The sequence below is a fragment of the Phyllobates terribilis genome, unplaced genomic scaffold, assembly GCF_046119375.1.
Source record: "Phyllobates terribilis strain yellow unplaced genomic scaffold, ASM4611937v1 Scaffold_11__3_contigs__length_659146591, whole genome shotgun sequence".
NCBI classification, from domain to species: Eukaryota; Metazoa; Chordata; class Amphibia; order Anura; family Dendrobatidae; genus Phyllobates; species Phyllobates terribilis.
The window spans coordinates 139,178,568-139,194,184 of NW_027362771.1; the positions used below are offsets into that span (position 1 = coordinate 139,178,568).

The 15,617-nt window shown below is 49.6% G+C and overlaps 1 protein-coding gene across 1 annotated transcript in view; it reads left to right on the forward strand.

The window, feature by feature from the left end:
- Nucleotides 1-389: 389 nt before the first annotated feature.
- The window catches only part of LOC141167231 (uncharacterized), a 94,396-nt gene continuing 79,168 nt past the window's right edge, over nucleotides 390-15,617 (forward strand). Inside the window, exons 1-3 of the mRNA XM_073654675.1 lie at nucleotides 390-761; nucleotides 878-1,092; nucleotides 1,494-3,068. Of these exons, the coding sequence (XP_073510776.1) occupies nucleotides 897-1,092; nucleotides 1,494-3,068 (1,771 nt within the window). The 5' untranslated portion in view covers nucleotides 390-761; nucleotides 878-896. The remainder of the gene's footprint in view (nucleotides 762-877; nucleotides 1,093-1,493; nucleotides 3,069-15,617) is intronic.

A 15,617-nucleotide genomic window follows, 5' to 3' on the forward strand; every position in this document is an offset into this window, starting at 1 on the left:
TTTCCATAAAAAAAACAGTTTGATTGTCTCGCTGACCGTTCAGACACAAATATATCTATTTAAAAAAGTCTGGTATACGCCAGGAAATTAGAACTGTGGTTTTCTTCTTCCATGGTTCAAATCTGGGTGTTATCTACCTTTTTGCCTTTTTTCCCATAAAAAAAACAGTTTCAGTGTCTCGGTGACTGTTCAGACACAAATATATCTGTTTAACACTAGAACTACTGATGGAGTCATTTTGACTCCTTTCGTTTTTATTTCTCTTCTGTGACTACATTTTTCAGAATTCCGGCTTGAAACTTGGTGACTTTTCCTCAAATATGATGTGAAAAAAGATTTTGTGAGAATAAATAATTTTGGTGAAAAATTTGCGCGTTTTTTTCAAAATTTACCAAGAACTACTGAAGGGAGTCATTTTGACTCCCTACTATATTTTGAGGTCCTTTTGTCACTAAATGTTGCTATAAAGTTTTGTGCATAATTTTTTCACTCTGTCTTATTTACCCTGATGTTCATATAGATGTAGTTCAATTTACATGTCAACTTTTCACATTTTCCTTGTGTTTTACCTGCTTGTATTACTGTGTAATGCTGAACAAAATAGCTTGTTTACTCTAGGCTCTTATCTTATGCTAATGAAGGGTGGTGTTTTTCTAAGGTCCTAGCAGGAGACAGTATTCTGGATAGTAACTTTACTTTCAGTTCAGCTGAAGAGACAAAGAGAACAGACGCAGACATACGAGCTCTGAAGACTCATACAGGTATGAATTGTTATGAAATAGTTTAGCTGTCTGTCAACTGTTTCAGCCCACCTACTTTTGAAGGTGGCAGAACTGTTATTATTTCTTTTAGTTTTCATTTCATTTCTATTTTTCAGCAGGGAACTATATAGAATTATGGAATTTGTGAGGAATATGGAGAGAAGACATTTGATAAAGCCTCAGGATATTCTGGCTACTTTGCAATCCATACCGGAGGATGAATCGGAATCCGAATTGCAGGAACATGTATTTGATTCTGACAGTGATGAAGATTTCATTCCTCAGAACATATCAAGTGAATCTGAAGACTCAGAAAGAACAAATCCAGAAGGTAAGTAGTTATGTGTATTTATTTGTTCTTCCACACACTGAGTTAGGGCCTGTGCACACTAGCAGAATTCTGGCTGAATAGCCATCTGGATATTCTTGCCGCAATACAGGCCGTACCTGCCCGCTCATGCCTGAAGCTCCGCTCCGAACCCAGGGCTGGAGCCGCTGTCAGGGACAGAGCAGCGCTTGCTTACGCGCGAGCACGGCTCCGTCCCAGACAGCGGCTCCAGCCCGGGGTTCGGAGCGGAGCTTCAGGTATGAAACTCCGCTCTGTACCTGAGCGGGCAGGTACGGGCCGGATTGTGGTGAGAATATCCGGTCGGATATTCCGCCGCTAATCCAGCCAGTGTGCACAGACCCTTACAAAACAAAAATTCTAAATATTCATCAACTTTTTTACAGATATTCCAAGCACATCAACTGGGGATCGGGCTCATGCAGTTATGTTGCCTCGTGACCATCCTCCTGGTCGTGGACAGAAAAAATCAGCAAAACGTCCCAGAAATGAAAGAACAACAGATAACGATGGCGGCGAAGGTAATGCAACAACAAACACCAGAGAAGGCGAATCTGAAGGAATACTAGTTTCAGCGGATGGTATTCAATGGAAACCTGTTGAAATTGGAGAACACTTGCCTGGTAGGCGTGACAGCCAAAATATTCTTCGAGAAGCACCTGGCCCTACAGGATACGCCAGAAGAAATATCATTATCGATAGTCCTTTGAGCGCATGGCGTTTATTTTTTGATTCATATATATTGACACATATAAAGAACTGTACGCTTGCAGAAGCATGCAGGAACAATAATTTACAGTTTACTCTATCTGATGAGGAGCTAGATGCATTCATTGCGATATTCTATGCTCGTGGAATATCTGGCACGAACCGTTATTCGATTAGCAGTATTTGGTGTAATGACTGGGGAATACCGTTTTGCAAAGCGACAATGTCTAGGGACCGCTTTGTTGAAATTATGAGGTTTCTCAGATTTGATGAGAAATCTACTCGATCGGAGAGACTGCAAACGGACAAGTTTGCTCTATTTTCTACTGTGTGGGACAGGTTTATTGAAAATTGTATTGCGTGTTACAAACCTGGCCCATACATAACGGTGGAAGAGCAACTTTTCCCAAGCAAAACTAGGTGTCCATTCACGCAGTACATGCCTTCCAAACCAGATAAATATGGCCACAAATATTGGCTAGCTGTTGATAAAAGGAGCAAATATCTGGCAAATGGCTTCCCTTATCTAGGCAAAGATGACACACGCCGTGCTGAGGACCGTTTAGCTGACCATGTGGTAATGAAGTTATTGGACCCGTTTTTGAAAAAAGGTCGCAATGTTACAACCGATAATTATTTTACTTCAGTAAAATTAGCTAAACAGCTAAAAAGCAAAGGAACAACCATCGTGGGAACACTGAACAAGATAAGGCGAGAAGTGCCTAAAGAAATAAAATCCATGAAAGAGGAACTGTACAACACTAAAGTGTTTAGAAATGAAGACAATTTTACACTTACAGTATATCAAGGAAAGCCCAACAAAAATGTTGTCATTTTGAGTTCCGTCCATCCAGATGTTGTTGTTGCGTCTGATTCCGCTAAAAAAACTCCAGAAACGGTAAAGTTTTACAATGAAACAAAATATGGAGTAGATGTAGTGGATCAGATGGCACGAAAATATACCACACGAACATGCACAAGGAGATGGCCTGTTCATGCATTTGAAAATGCCTTAGACTTTGCGGGTATAAATGCATGGATAATATTCAAGGAGATTACCCACCAAAAAATGTCACGCAAGGCATTTTTGCAAACGCTTGTGAGAGAGTTGAGTGGTCCTTATGTCACAGATAGGGAAAAGGGTTCCACGTCCCAAGTTTCTACATGCTCAGAAGTGATGGTTCAAACAAAATTTTGCCAGATCAAAGAAAAGTGCAAGAAAAATAGATCTGTCGGAAATTGTAAGACTTGTGGTAAGTCTTTGTGTGGGCAATGTACTGCCATAAATCAAAGGCAATGCCTAAAATGCGAAACACCAAATGTTTAGAAGGTGAATTCTGCGCCATATTTTCATTTTTATGCTCCTCCACCTATATTTTCTCTGCTTTTTGTTCTTCAGTTGTTGTTTATATGTGTGCACTTGAATAAAAAAAAATGTTTGAAAAACGTCTATTATAATTATTGTTATTTTCTGTAGAAAAATAAGAAAAGCAGAAAAAAAACAATCAAAAGCATTACTGTTGGATCTCACAATAATAATACATTACAAAAAATATAATTATTAATAAATAACCACAAATGAAACTCTAAAAATAAACGAAAACAAGCAAGGAGTCAAAATGACTCCTTTCAGTAGTTCTAGGCGAGGTCACGAGTCCAGTAGTCCTAGTGTTAAAAGATTCTGGTGTAGGCCAGAGAACTAGAACTGTGGTTTTCCTCTTCCACGGTTCAAATCTGGGTGTAATCCACCTTTTTGCCTTTTTTTCCATAAAAAAAACAGTTTGAGTGTCTCGCTGACTGTTCAGACACAAATATATCTGTTTAAAAGATTCTGGTGTCGGCCAGAGAAATAGAACTGTGGTTTTCCTCTTCCACGGTTCTAATCTCCTTTTTATTACCCTTTTGCCATTGATAGTGCGAGTGTAAGCTATTTTACTTAATTTACAATGGGCAAGGTACGTGGCAAGGGACATGGAACTGGACGTTCTGGTGATGGTGCGTGCAGAGGACGAGGCTGTGGCCAAGGTGAAAATGTGCCACAACCAACAGCCACATCTTCTCGCTTCCAGTTCTTGACCGAATTACTAGGGAAGCACACAACAACACCACTATTGTGAACTGATCAGTGTGAACAGGTTATTAATTGGATAGCAGATAATACTTCCAGTCACCTGGGCACCACCACCTCCGGTCTGTCTTCCACACAGTCAAGTCTTAGTAGTCGTGAGTCTCGACCGCATACTTCTCCTCACCCTGATGCTCCTTCCTCCCACCATGCCGAGTGTCGTCAGACAGCAACTGATCCCACACTTGGACACTCTGAAGAGCTGTTCACTGGTCCATTTCCATATTTGGGCCCCTCGCCTGCTCTGCTTGAAGTGGTGGAAGAGGAGATCCCATGCAGCGATGGGCAAATATTTGAACAGCCACGGCCACAGGAAGGCGACGCTGGCAATTTGTCACAAGAGGTGCACGATGACGAGACACAATTGCCACGAAGTGAGGAGGAGGACCGTGGTGCGTAAGTGGAATAATAGGAGGTGGTTGATGATCTAGTAACTGACCCAACGTGGCAGGAGGACATGCAGAGCGAGGCCAGCAGCACACAGGGGGAGGGAGGCAGAGTACCCCAACAGGCAGGAAGAAGCAGTGTGGTGGCCGCAGACAGAAGGCGGGCAACCGTTCCCCGTAACACCAACACGAGGGACATTGTCTGTACAACCGGTCGGTCTTCCAGAGTCTGGAATTTTTTTAAAGACTCTGCTGATAACCCCAAAAAAGGCCATTTGTACCACCTGCCAGGCCAGCATCAGCAGGGGTGACAAAACTACCAGCCTGACAACCACCAGCATGATCAGGCACATGGCAGCAAAGGACCAGACTAAGTGGGCCAAACCACAGGGTCCAGAAACAGTATCTGCGGGTGACATTGTTGCTTGTTCCGCTGCTGTGCATGCACGCCAATCCCCTGTCCATTGGCATTGCCAAAATGCCTCCCGCCCTGCTCCTGTCATTGAACACTCCCAACTAGCACCATCAGCAACCACGTCCACTTCATTGTGCCAGCGCAGCATTCAGTTGTCCTGACCCCAGTCCTTGGAACGCAAGCAAAAATATGGAGCCAACGCCCCATAGGCCACACTATTAAATTCACACATGCTTGCACTCGAAATGTTGCCTTTTAGGCTAGTGGAAACTAAAGCTTTCCACAACCTGATGGTGGCGGCCATCCCTCGCTACTCGTTCTCCAGCCGTCACTATTTCTCCCGATGTTCTGTCCCCGCTTTACACGAGCATGTGTCCCACAACATTAGATGTGCCCTCAACAACACAGTTATTGGGAAAGTCCACCTAACCACGGACACTTGGACAAGTACTTGTTGGCAGGGACGGTATATCTCGCTGATGGCACACTGGGTTAATATAGTGGAAGCCGGGACGCAGTCGGGCCTTGGGATGGAACACATCCTCCCGATGCTGAGGATTGCGGGCATTAGGTCCATCAGGGTTGCCCCCACATACTACAGTTCCTGCACCTCCTCCTCCTCCTCTTCAGCCTCCATCTCTGAAATGACCACATCAGTCACAAGCTGGAAGCACTGCAGCACTGCCTCGGACAAGCGGCAACAGGCTGTGCTGAAGCTAATATGCTTAGGTGACAAACCGCACAACGCTGAAGACTTGTGGACAGCTCAGAAAAAACAGGCAGACCTGAGGCTGACACCGCTGACACTACAGCCAGGCATGGTCGTGTGTGAAGTGACAATGTTCGGAACGTGGTGGCGGCTCTGAGGCGAGGCGAGCTCACACACATACCATGCCTGGCCCATGTGCTTAACCTTTCGGTTTAGCGGTTTCTCAAAACCTACCCTGATCTGCCAGATCTGCTTGCCAAAGTACGCCGCCTGTGAGCCAATTTTAAAAAGTCAGTTACAGCTTCCGCCACCCTTGCAGTGCTTCAGCAGCGCTTGCAGCTACCAGCTCACAGACTGATATGCAATGTCCCCACGTGTTGGAACTTTACATTGCAGATGTTGGGAAGAATTTGTGAGCAGAAGAGGGCAGTTGTTGACTACCAGAATCAACAAGGCCATCGGTATTCAGATCAGACCCCACACATAAAGCCTCAGGAGTGGACATGGATGTCAGACATATGTACCATCCTCCAAAACTTTGAGGATTCTACCAAGATGATGAGCGGCGATGACACCATAATTAGCGTCACCATCCCACTTCTCTGTCTTCTGAAATGCTCTCTGGTCACAATTAAAGAGGATGAATTGTAGGCGGAGCACGATGAGATGGAGCAAGGAACCATACAGGGTGATTCCACACAGCCCAGCTTCATCTCATCTGTAATGCAGCGGCTTGCTGCATGGCTAGAATGTCCAGGGGGTGTGCTCTAGCTGACCATTTACCTCCCCCTCAGGTGACTGATCACGTGTCCTGTGTGCACAAAAGGATATATAAACCCTGGTAGTTTTGAAACAGGTAGAGAAAGAGTGGCCTGGTGAGGCCTAGAGAGAGAGGCCTGGTGAAGCCTGGAAGGCAGAGGCTGGATCCCCCTGTGTTTGAGATACTAGTAGCCTTTGAAGGTACGTGGCCCGGAGGCCCCATCTGGGAAGCCTTAAAGCCACAGCTGTGGTAGAACCGAGCTGACTGAAGCAGCTACGACCCGGTAAAGGTAATGTTGATGTGGACAGTGATATTGTTACCTTGCTGAAGGCTGTGTCTGGAGCCAAGTGGGCATATCTGTCACTGGAAAGGCTCTTGGATATTATATGTGTAACATGTCGGCGAGCCACTGAGATGGAATATGTTATGTGCAGTTTATGAGGTGTAATAAACTGCTGTACTACATATTACCGGAAAACGTTGCATGTGTGCTTTAAATGACCCGGTGAAGCGAGTACCCCAGCATGATGAATAACACTACCTTACATGTGGTTGGAGAATGCAGGCAACTGCAGCCTGGTTGCTAGGGGTAACGGCACAGGACGACGATTGTGGATGCAAGCATCTTGCTGTGGCTCGGCGGGGTCATGAAGATTAAAGCATCTGGCTGTAACTCGGCGAGATTGCGAAAATTGTCGTCGCACTCAAACTTGGCTTTCTGTGGCTTGGTGGGGCCACGAAAATTTTCCAGGGAGAGCGGTGTGAGGTGTCTAGTGTGAACAGGGTACCGCGATGGCTTTGAATGGAGCAGTATCCTCAGACGGAATGGAGAAGTGGTGGGATGACCCGCTACAAATGTTCGGCAGCAAAATGGAGTGTCCTGAGGAAATGCAGGAGCTGATAAAGATGGCTCTGAAGGGAGCAGAAAATGAGACTGAAGCTATTGAGCGATTAAAGTGACTGTTGCAGCAGCAGGACATGCTACAGGAATGGCGGTGGCTGTTGGCACATTACAGAATGGCAACAGCGGACCATTCTGTGAGTTCTCCTGGGGCGCCGGTACTATCCCAGAGAGCCCAGGGAGGTAGTAAGAGATGTTGTGAACTGGGTCCTAAGACTATTGCTGGTTTTTGTTGTAAAAATCCCCCTACAGATGTGGGTGTCCAAAACGGGGTGGAGTCTCAAAAGGGGGAGGATTTTCAAAAGAGCATGGAGTATAGGAAACCAAAATTGGTTACTGGTTGTGGGTTGGTACCGCCTAAAAATGACAATTTGACCGTTGATAACGGGGTAGCTCCAGTAGAAGGGGTTGACTTCAAAGTGAGAGGTGACTTGTTGGTCCACAACACCATGGGGAGTGACACAGACCCCACAACTGAAGGTGACACTACAAAAATAGAAAGAGAGTTCAGTCAGGAGGAGCTAGACGAGGTGAGGAAGTCCCCCTCTCGTCGTCGACGGCGCAAGGGCCACAAAAAAGTTGCTCCTGTAGCCTTTGCTGAAAGCACAAATAAAGAAAATGTAATGCTGTGTGCTTTTATTCCGAGTGTGGATCCTCATTTAGAAACAGAAGAGGAGGTGATGTTGCCAGTAGCAACCTCCGGTACAGTACTGAGACAGAAGGATCCGACATCCCTGAAAGAGGAGGCGGCCAGTCATGACCAAGAGCTGGAGCCTATCAGGCAGTAGTATCAGAGTGACGTGCAGCAACTAAGGAAAAACCTGGAGAACGTGTCCTCAAACCAGCTGTGACTGGAGTCTGAACGGCAGAAAATAAACCAGGTTGTGAGGAACTTACAGCGAGAACTGGAGGAAAGCAGCAAGGAAGTCAACAATTGGAAGGAAAAGTTCCAGAAAAATAAAGAGGTTTTTCAGTTGGAGCTTGACAAAGCGGAGTTTGAAGATGAGCTGTGCGAGTTGAAAGATTGGTTCTCCCTGGTACACTTAGAGCTGATGCAGGTGAAGCAAAAGCTGGATGAGGGACTACACCAGAGGGATAGGGAGCTGTCGGCCTTACAAGAGGCGCTGCTGGATGAAGTTTCTGGAAGTGACCAAAACCTAGAACGACTGCGTGAACAGTTCAACCGGGAGCTGTGTGACTCCTAGAAGGAGTATGGTGAACTAATGAGGGAGCTGCAGCAATTCCAGGACCAAGTAAAGCCTCTAATGCAGGAGAAGGAGCCGCTGGTGGACTCTCTGTACCAGCGAGACCGGGAGCTATCCGCCCTGAAAGAGGAAATAAAAGATGAAGTGTCTGGTCACGACCGTGAGGCAGAAAAGAGGCATGAAAAGTTCAATAGGGAACTGCAACAAATCAAGAGAGACTATGAGGATTTCCTCAAGGTTAAGGATAAACTAGAGGATGATAAAACTGATGCAGAGCACATGCGCCAAGTGATTGAGACTACTCTACAGGACACCCGTGATGAGAATGATGATCTCTGAAGAGAGATCCCTGTCTGGAAGCTCAGGTGAAGGAGCTGCAGATGTTCTGGGGTGAACTCCAGATGGCAGAGATGTGCCTTAAGGATAGAATCTGCAGGATGGAGGAGTCCATTGGCTGCAGACATTCTGTGGTGATCTCCAGAGGGCAGAGATGTGCCTTAAGGATAGAATCTGGAGGATGCAGGAGTCCATTGAAGAAGGGAGGTATGAAGCTAATGCCTCTTCGGATAATGCGAGCTTGGGTGATTCGGTGGATGTGAGAGCCGAGATCAAGGAGCTCAAGGAGTCATTGCAAGCCCATTTGAAGCAAGAGAAGCTTGAGAGACTGGCTGTCGAGAGCCAAGTGGGCACATTGGAGACAGAGAGGTCTGAGAAAGTTCTGCTGATGAAGGAGCAGTTGAAGCCGGAGGAGCTTCAGAGATGGGTTGCAGAGAGCCGAATAGCTGAGCTAGAGAAAGAAGTTGTCGAGCTCAAAGGTCGCCAGGCAAAGTACCAATCAGTGAACGAGGCCTCCTTGGAGAAGGGCAAACAAGTTGCGCTCAGTCCTTTGGGCCATGAGAGGGTGGACCTGAGGAGAGCTGAGAGAGTGTTGAAAGAAAATAAGTATGAAATGGGAGTGGTCAAGAGGAAAATTCTTGAGTTCATAGCCGTGAGTCATCTCAGGGGAAGCATACAGGGTGCAGAAGCTGAAAGTCAGTTGTCCCTGAAACCTGAGCCAGATGATCATTTGGAGACCACTGGTGAGACAGAAACATCTCGGTACAAGTGTCTCATAGATGTACCCGAAGATTTGAGAGAAGAATGTACTAGAGAGTCAGTGCATGAAGAGTTTAAGAAGGCTGTGGGAGCCTGTAAGGTGTACTCGACCTCAGAAGCTAAACAGCTGATGGTCCTGTCCACAATCGAAGTCACAGTGAAGAGGGTGGCTATCCTAAGTAACATGCACTGGCGATGTATTCGCACGAAGCGTGTAGCATCGGCGTCTCTGCCCCCTGCCAGGCAGAGACGCCGCCCCTCTCACCACTGCGCTCCCCGCCCAGCATCCTCCAGCGCTCCTCTTCCTGCTTCTGATGGCGCGCGCAGCTTCCCGGGCACTGTGCTTAGGGCGCGCGCGCTCCCTCCCTCTTAAAGGGGCTGCGTGCACCACCCTAAGGAGTCCCCGAACAATTGCCGGAGGTCCTCCAATATATAAAGCACCACCTCTAATATGGAGGTGCCCGAGCAATAGTTGATGCACGGTGTACTTACCTCTGCTTCAGCCCTCAGGTCCCGCTACTAGCCTGACTACTAGTCCTGCCCACCAGCCTGACTATCAGTCCAGTCCGCCAGCCTGACTACTCTCCAGCCCGACAGTCTGTCTTCCATTCAGTCTGCCAGTCTGTCTATGGGCTTTGCCCGCCTGCTTACCTGGAAGCACCTGCCTGTTACCTGCCGTGCCTACCTGGAGGCCCCTGCTTGCTACCTGACCGTCACTTGCCGCGACCACCTGTCTGCCTACCTGGAGGCTCCGGCCCGTCGCTTGCCGTGACCGCCTGACAGCCTACCTAGAGGCTCCAGCCTGTCACTTGCCGTGACCACCTGTCAGCCTACCTGGAGGCTCCTTCCCGTCACTTGCCGTGGCCACCTGACAGCCTACCTAGAGGCTCCCGCCTGTCGCCTGCTGTCTCTGCCAGTTCATCTACCCAGATCACTCGTCAGCCTGCCTGCTGTGCCCATCTGCAGTATCGGTCAGTCCCAGCCATCTGACCCGTGGGAGTCACCTGCTCTCTTACAAAGTCGTCCCCAGAGTAGCACCTGATCCCTCTTCTCGGTCCCTCCCTGATCACGGAGTCGATAGCCGTCGTACGACCTAGGTCGGTCCGAGTTGATACTTAGTTACGCCCCTCTGGGTCCCTCCTTGCACCGCAGCACAGAGGTTCCACCACCCGGATCCATAACAGTTTGCTCGGGCCATGGAACCCGGTGCCCCCCAAGCTCCTTCACTCTCTGACCTGTACCAGGAGGTTTCTCGTCAGAGATCCCAACAGGAAACCATCCTGAACTTCCTGCGGAGTGTCAACTCCCGCCTGGACACACTGACTGTTCCACCTGTGTCCGCCTCGAGCCATGCGACTCCCGCTCCAGCAGCGCCGCTGCCCACCAATACCTTAGCATCCAACCCAGGTCCTCGGCTTTCTGCATCTCCTTGTTTTGGAGGCCACCCCGGGGTTTCATAAACCAGTGCACCCTGCACTTTGAACTTTTGGCACATCAGTTTCCCTCCGACCGGGCCAAGGTGGCGTTCACCATGTCTCACCTCACTGGAGAAGCACTAGCATGGCTAAATCCCCTGTGGGAGAGAGGGGATCCCCTGTTGTCCGATCTATCGTCTTTCCTCGCTGCTTTCCGAAAAGTCTTCGATGAACCAGGACGAAAATCCTCTACTGCCTCCTCTCTGCTTTGTATCCGCCAAGGGAGTCCCACCATGGGCCAATATGCCATACGGTTCCGTACCCTAGCTTCTGAGCTTGCCTGGGACAACGAGGCCATGGTGTCCATCTTCTGGGAGGGCCTTTCCGTTCGGATTAAGGACGAGTTAGCCGGCCGGGACATTCCTACCACCGTGGATGAACTGGTGTCGCTAGCTACCCGGATCGACATCCGTTTCCTGGAACGTGCTAAAGAGATTACCCGGCAGCCAGGATTTCCTCGTCTTGCTCCTACTTTCCCGAGACTTGCCTCTCAATTAGCAGCTCCCCGGGCAGACTCGTCCGAACCTATGCAGGTTGACCCGACCAAGATGGTCAAATCTCGCGAAGAGTCACGCCGAGCTGAGGGGAGCTGTTTCTACTGTGGCAGTAAGGACCACTTCATCCGTTCCTGCCAGGTGAAGCCGGGAAACGCCAGTATCTAGGACCGCTCGGAGAGGTCATCCTAGGCAAAAGTAAACCCTCTCCTTCCCTGACTTTGTCTGTCTCCATCTCCTCGGGAGAGAACCGCTACTTTGAAATTGCACACCTAGATTCCGGAGCTGCTGGGAACCTCATTTCCCAGTCCCTGGTAGAGAAATATCACATTCTCACCAAACCTCTGGCTGAACCATTGGCAGTCGCCTCCGTGGATGGAAGTCTCCTTCCGGTGACCATCCTGCTCGTCACAGAACCTATAACCCTGCAGGTGGGAATGCTGCACTCTGAGAGGATCTCCTTCCATGTGATTTCCGGTCTCTCTCACTCCCTATTTCTAGGTCTACCCTGGCTTCAGAAACATGAACCTGTGCTGAATTGGCAATCCAGTGAAGTTCTCTATTGGGGGCAGGATTGTCATAAGACCTGCCTGATCACGGTCCGCCCGGTTCGTCCTCCACCCACCCCGGCTAATCTACCCGGTTTACCGGCACCTTACTGGTCCTATGCAAATGTCTTCGACAAAAAGGAAGCAGATACATTGCCACCTCATAGGCCATATGATTGCCCGATCGACCTGGTACCCGGAGCCACTCCACCCCGTGGGCATATTTAACCGTTGTCGTTGGCCGAAACCCGGGCCATGTCGGAGTACATTGATGAAAATCTGGCTAGAGGATTCATCCGGAAATCTACCTCCCCGGCTGGAGCCAGATTCTTCTTCGTCAAGAAGAAGGATGGCTCGCTATGCCCCCTGTATTGACTATAGAGGACTCAATCTAATCACGGTCAAAAACAAATACCCCCTGCCGCTCATCTCTGAGTTGTTTGTCTGCCTTAAGGGCGCCAAGATCTTTTCCAAGCTGGATCTACGTGGGGCGTATAACCTAGTCCGGATCCATCAAGGAGACGAGTGGAAGACAACATTCAATACCCGGGACGGTCACTATGAATACCGTGTGATGCCCTTCAGTCTCTGCGATGCTCCCGCCGTCTTCCAAGAATTAGTCAATGACATCTTCTGTGACCTTTTATATTCCTGCGTGGTGGTGTACCTGGACAACATCGTGGTCTTCTCTCCAGACCTTCACACACTCCGGAGGGATGTTCGTCAGGTCCTGCTTAGGCTCAGGCAGAATCACATCTATGCCAAATTTGAGAAGTGCCTCTTCGAGCAGACCTCCCTTCCATTCCTGGGCTATATTATCTCCCAGACAGGTCTACGAATGGACCCCGGGAAACTCTCTGCCGTCTTAAAGTGGCCCCGTCAGGAGGGGTTGAAGGCGATTCAGCGATTCCTGGGCTTCGCCAACTACTACCGTCTCTTCATCCCACACTTCTCTTCCCGGACTGCTCCCATCTCTGCGCTCACCCGTAAGGGAGCAAATCCCAAGGTATGGCCGCCCGAAGCTGAGGAGGCCTTCCTTTCCTTAAAGCAAGCCTTCTCCTCTGCCCCAGTGCTGCACCGTCCGGACTGCAACAAACAGTTCTTCCTGGAGGTTGATGTTTCCTCCTCCGGAGCCGGAGCGGTGCTCACCCAAAAATCTTCATCCGGGAAAATGGTAACCTGCGGCTTCTTCTCCAAACTCTTCTCCTCGTCTGAGTGCAACTACTCCATAGGATATTGAGAATTGCTAGCCATCAAATTAGCGCTGGAGGAGTGGCGTTACCTGCTTGAAGGGGCTCTATACCCAGTGATCATCTATACTGATCACAAAAACCTTGCATATCTCCAGAATACCCAAAGACTCAATCCGCGTCAGGCCCGGTGGTCTTTGTTCTTCGCTCGCTTCGACTTTATCCTACATTTCCGCCCGGCGGACAAGAATGTTAAAGCTGACGCCTTGTCCTGATCCTTCCTGTCCTCCGATCTAGAGGAGGAGCCTATGCACATCATCGACCCCTTCAAAGTGATGAGTATGGCCCCCTTAGATCTGACTCGTCTCCCACCCGGTAAGACGTTTGTAGTGGTTCCAGATCGGGAGAAGATTCTTCACTGGGGTCATTCATCTAAACTAGCCAGCCATGCCGGTCAGAAGAAAACTTTCTTTCTCATTACCCGGCATTACTAGGGGCCCACCCTGCGCAAGGATGTGGTAGACTTCGTTTCGGCCTGTTCGTCTTGTGCCCGCAACAAAGTTCCCAGACATCTTCTAGCCGGTCACCTCCTGCCTCTTCTCGTACCTGCTGCCCCTTGGCAACACATTGCTATGGACTTTATTACAGATCTCCCTGTTTCTGCCGGCTGTACAGTCATTTGGGTGGTCGCCGACTGCTTTTCTAAAATGGCCCACTTCATCCCTCTGCCAGGTCTTCCGTCTGCATCAGAGCTTGCTAAGGACTTCTTCCTTCACATCTTCCTTCTCCATGGCCTACCCCTCCATGCTGTGTCGGATCGAGGGGTTCATTTTACCTCATGCTTCTGGAGAGCTACGTGTAAGCTGCTGGATGTCACCCTGGATTTCTTCTCTGCTTACCATCCACAGTCCAATGGCCAAGTGGAGCGTATCAACCAGATCCTTACCAGCTACCTCTGGCACTTTGTTAATGCTCACCATACCGATTGGGTGGACCTCCTACCATGGGCTGAATTCTCCTACAATAACCATAAGAGCGAATCGACTTCCAAATCCCCGTTCTTTGTAGTCTATGGTCAACGTCCCCGAATTCCGTTTCCCGTCTCCGCTTCTGTGGACAACCCTGCTGCGGAGTCTCTGGTCAGCGAATTTTCCACCATTTGGGAAAATAGTAGGTCCGCACTTCTTCAATCCTCCGACCGGATGAAACGATATGCTGACAAGAGACGTCTGGATCCGCCTCAATTCCATCCGGGAGACAAGGTTTGGCTCTCCTCCAAACATGTTCAGCTCAAAATACCCTCCTACAAGTTGGGTCCTCGGTTCATCGGTCCATTTGAAGTCCTCAAACAAATCAACCCAGTGGCTAACAAGTTAAAACTCCCGGCCACCTTACGGATTCCCAACTCCTTCCACGTATCTCTCCTCAAACCAGTTGTGTTTAATTATTTTTCCAACAATCCAGGTACTCCCCCTGCTCCGGTTTCTGCTGAGGACGTTTTGGAGGTAGAGAACATTCTGGCCACCAAGAGGGTAAGAGGAAAAACCTTTTTTCTGGTGGATTGGAAGGGGTTTGGCCCAGAGGAGAGAACTTGGGAACCCAGGGGGAACATTCATGCCCCACTTCTCCTTGAAAAATTTCTTTCTGGCCTAAAAAAGAGGGGGCGTAAAGGGGGGGTAATGTAGCATCGGTGTCTTTGCCCCCTGCCAGGCAGAGACGCTGTCCCTGTCACCACCGCGCTCCCCGCCCAGCGTCCTCCAGCGCTCCTCTTCCAGCTTCTGCTGGCGCGCGCAGCTTCCCAGGCCCTGTGCTTAGGGCGCGCGCGCACCCTCCCTCTTAAAGGGGCTGCGTGCACCACCCTAAGGAGTCCCCGGCCAATTGCCGGAGGTCCTCCCATATATAAAGCACCTCCTCCAATATGGAGGAGCCCGAGCAATAGTTGATGCACAGTGTACTTACCTTTGCTTCAGCCCTCAGGTCCCGCTACTAGCCTGACTACTAGTCCTGCCCACCAGCCTGATTATCAGTCCAGTCCGCCAGCCTGACTACTCTCCAGCCCGACAGTCTGTCTTCCGTTCAGTCCACCAGTCTGTCTATGGGCTTTGCCCGCCTGCTTACCTGGAAGCACCTGCCTGTTACCTGCCGTGCCTACCTGGAGGCCCCTGCTTGCTACCTGACCGTCACTTGCTGTGACCACCTGTCTGCCTACCTGGAGGCTCCTGCCCGTCACTTGCCATGACCACCTGACAGCCTACCTAGAGGCTCCTGCCTGTCACTTCCCACGACCACCTGTCAGCCTACCTGGAGGCTCCTTCCCGTCACTTGCCGTGACCACCTGACCACCTACCTAGAGGCTCCCGCCTGTCGCCTGCTGTCTCTGCCAGTTCATCTACCCGGACCACTCGTCAGCCTGCCTGCTGTGCCCATCTGCAGTATCCGTCTGTCCCAGCCATCTGACCCGTGGGAGTCACGTGCTTTCTTACAAGGTCGTCCCCAGAG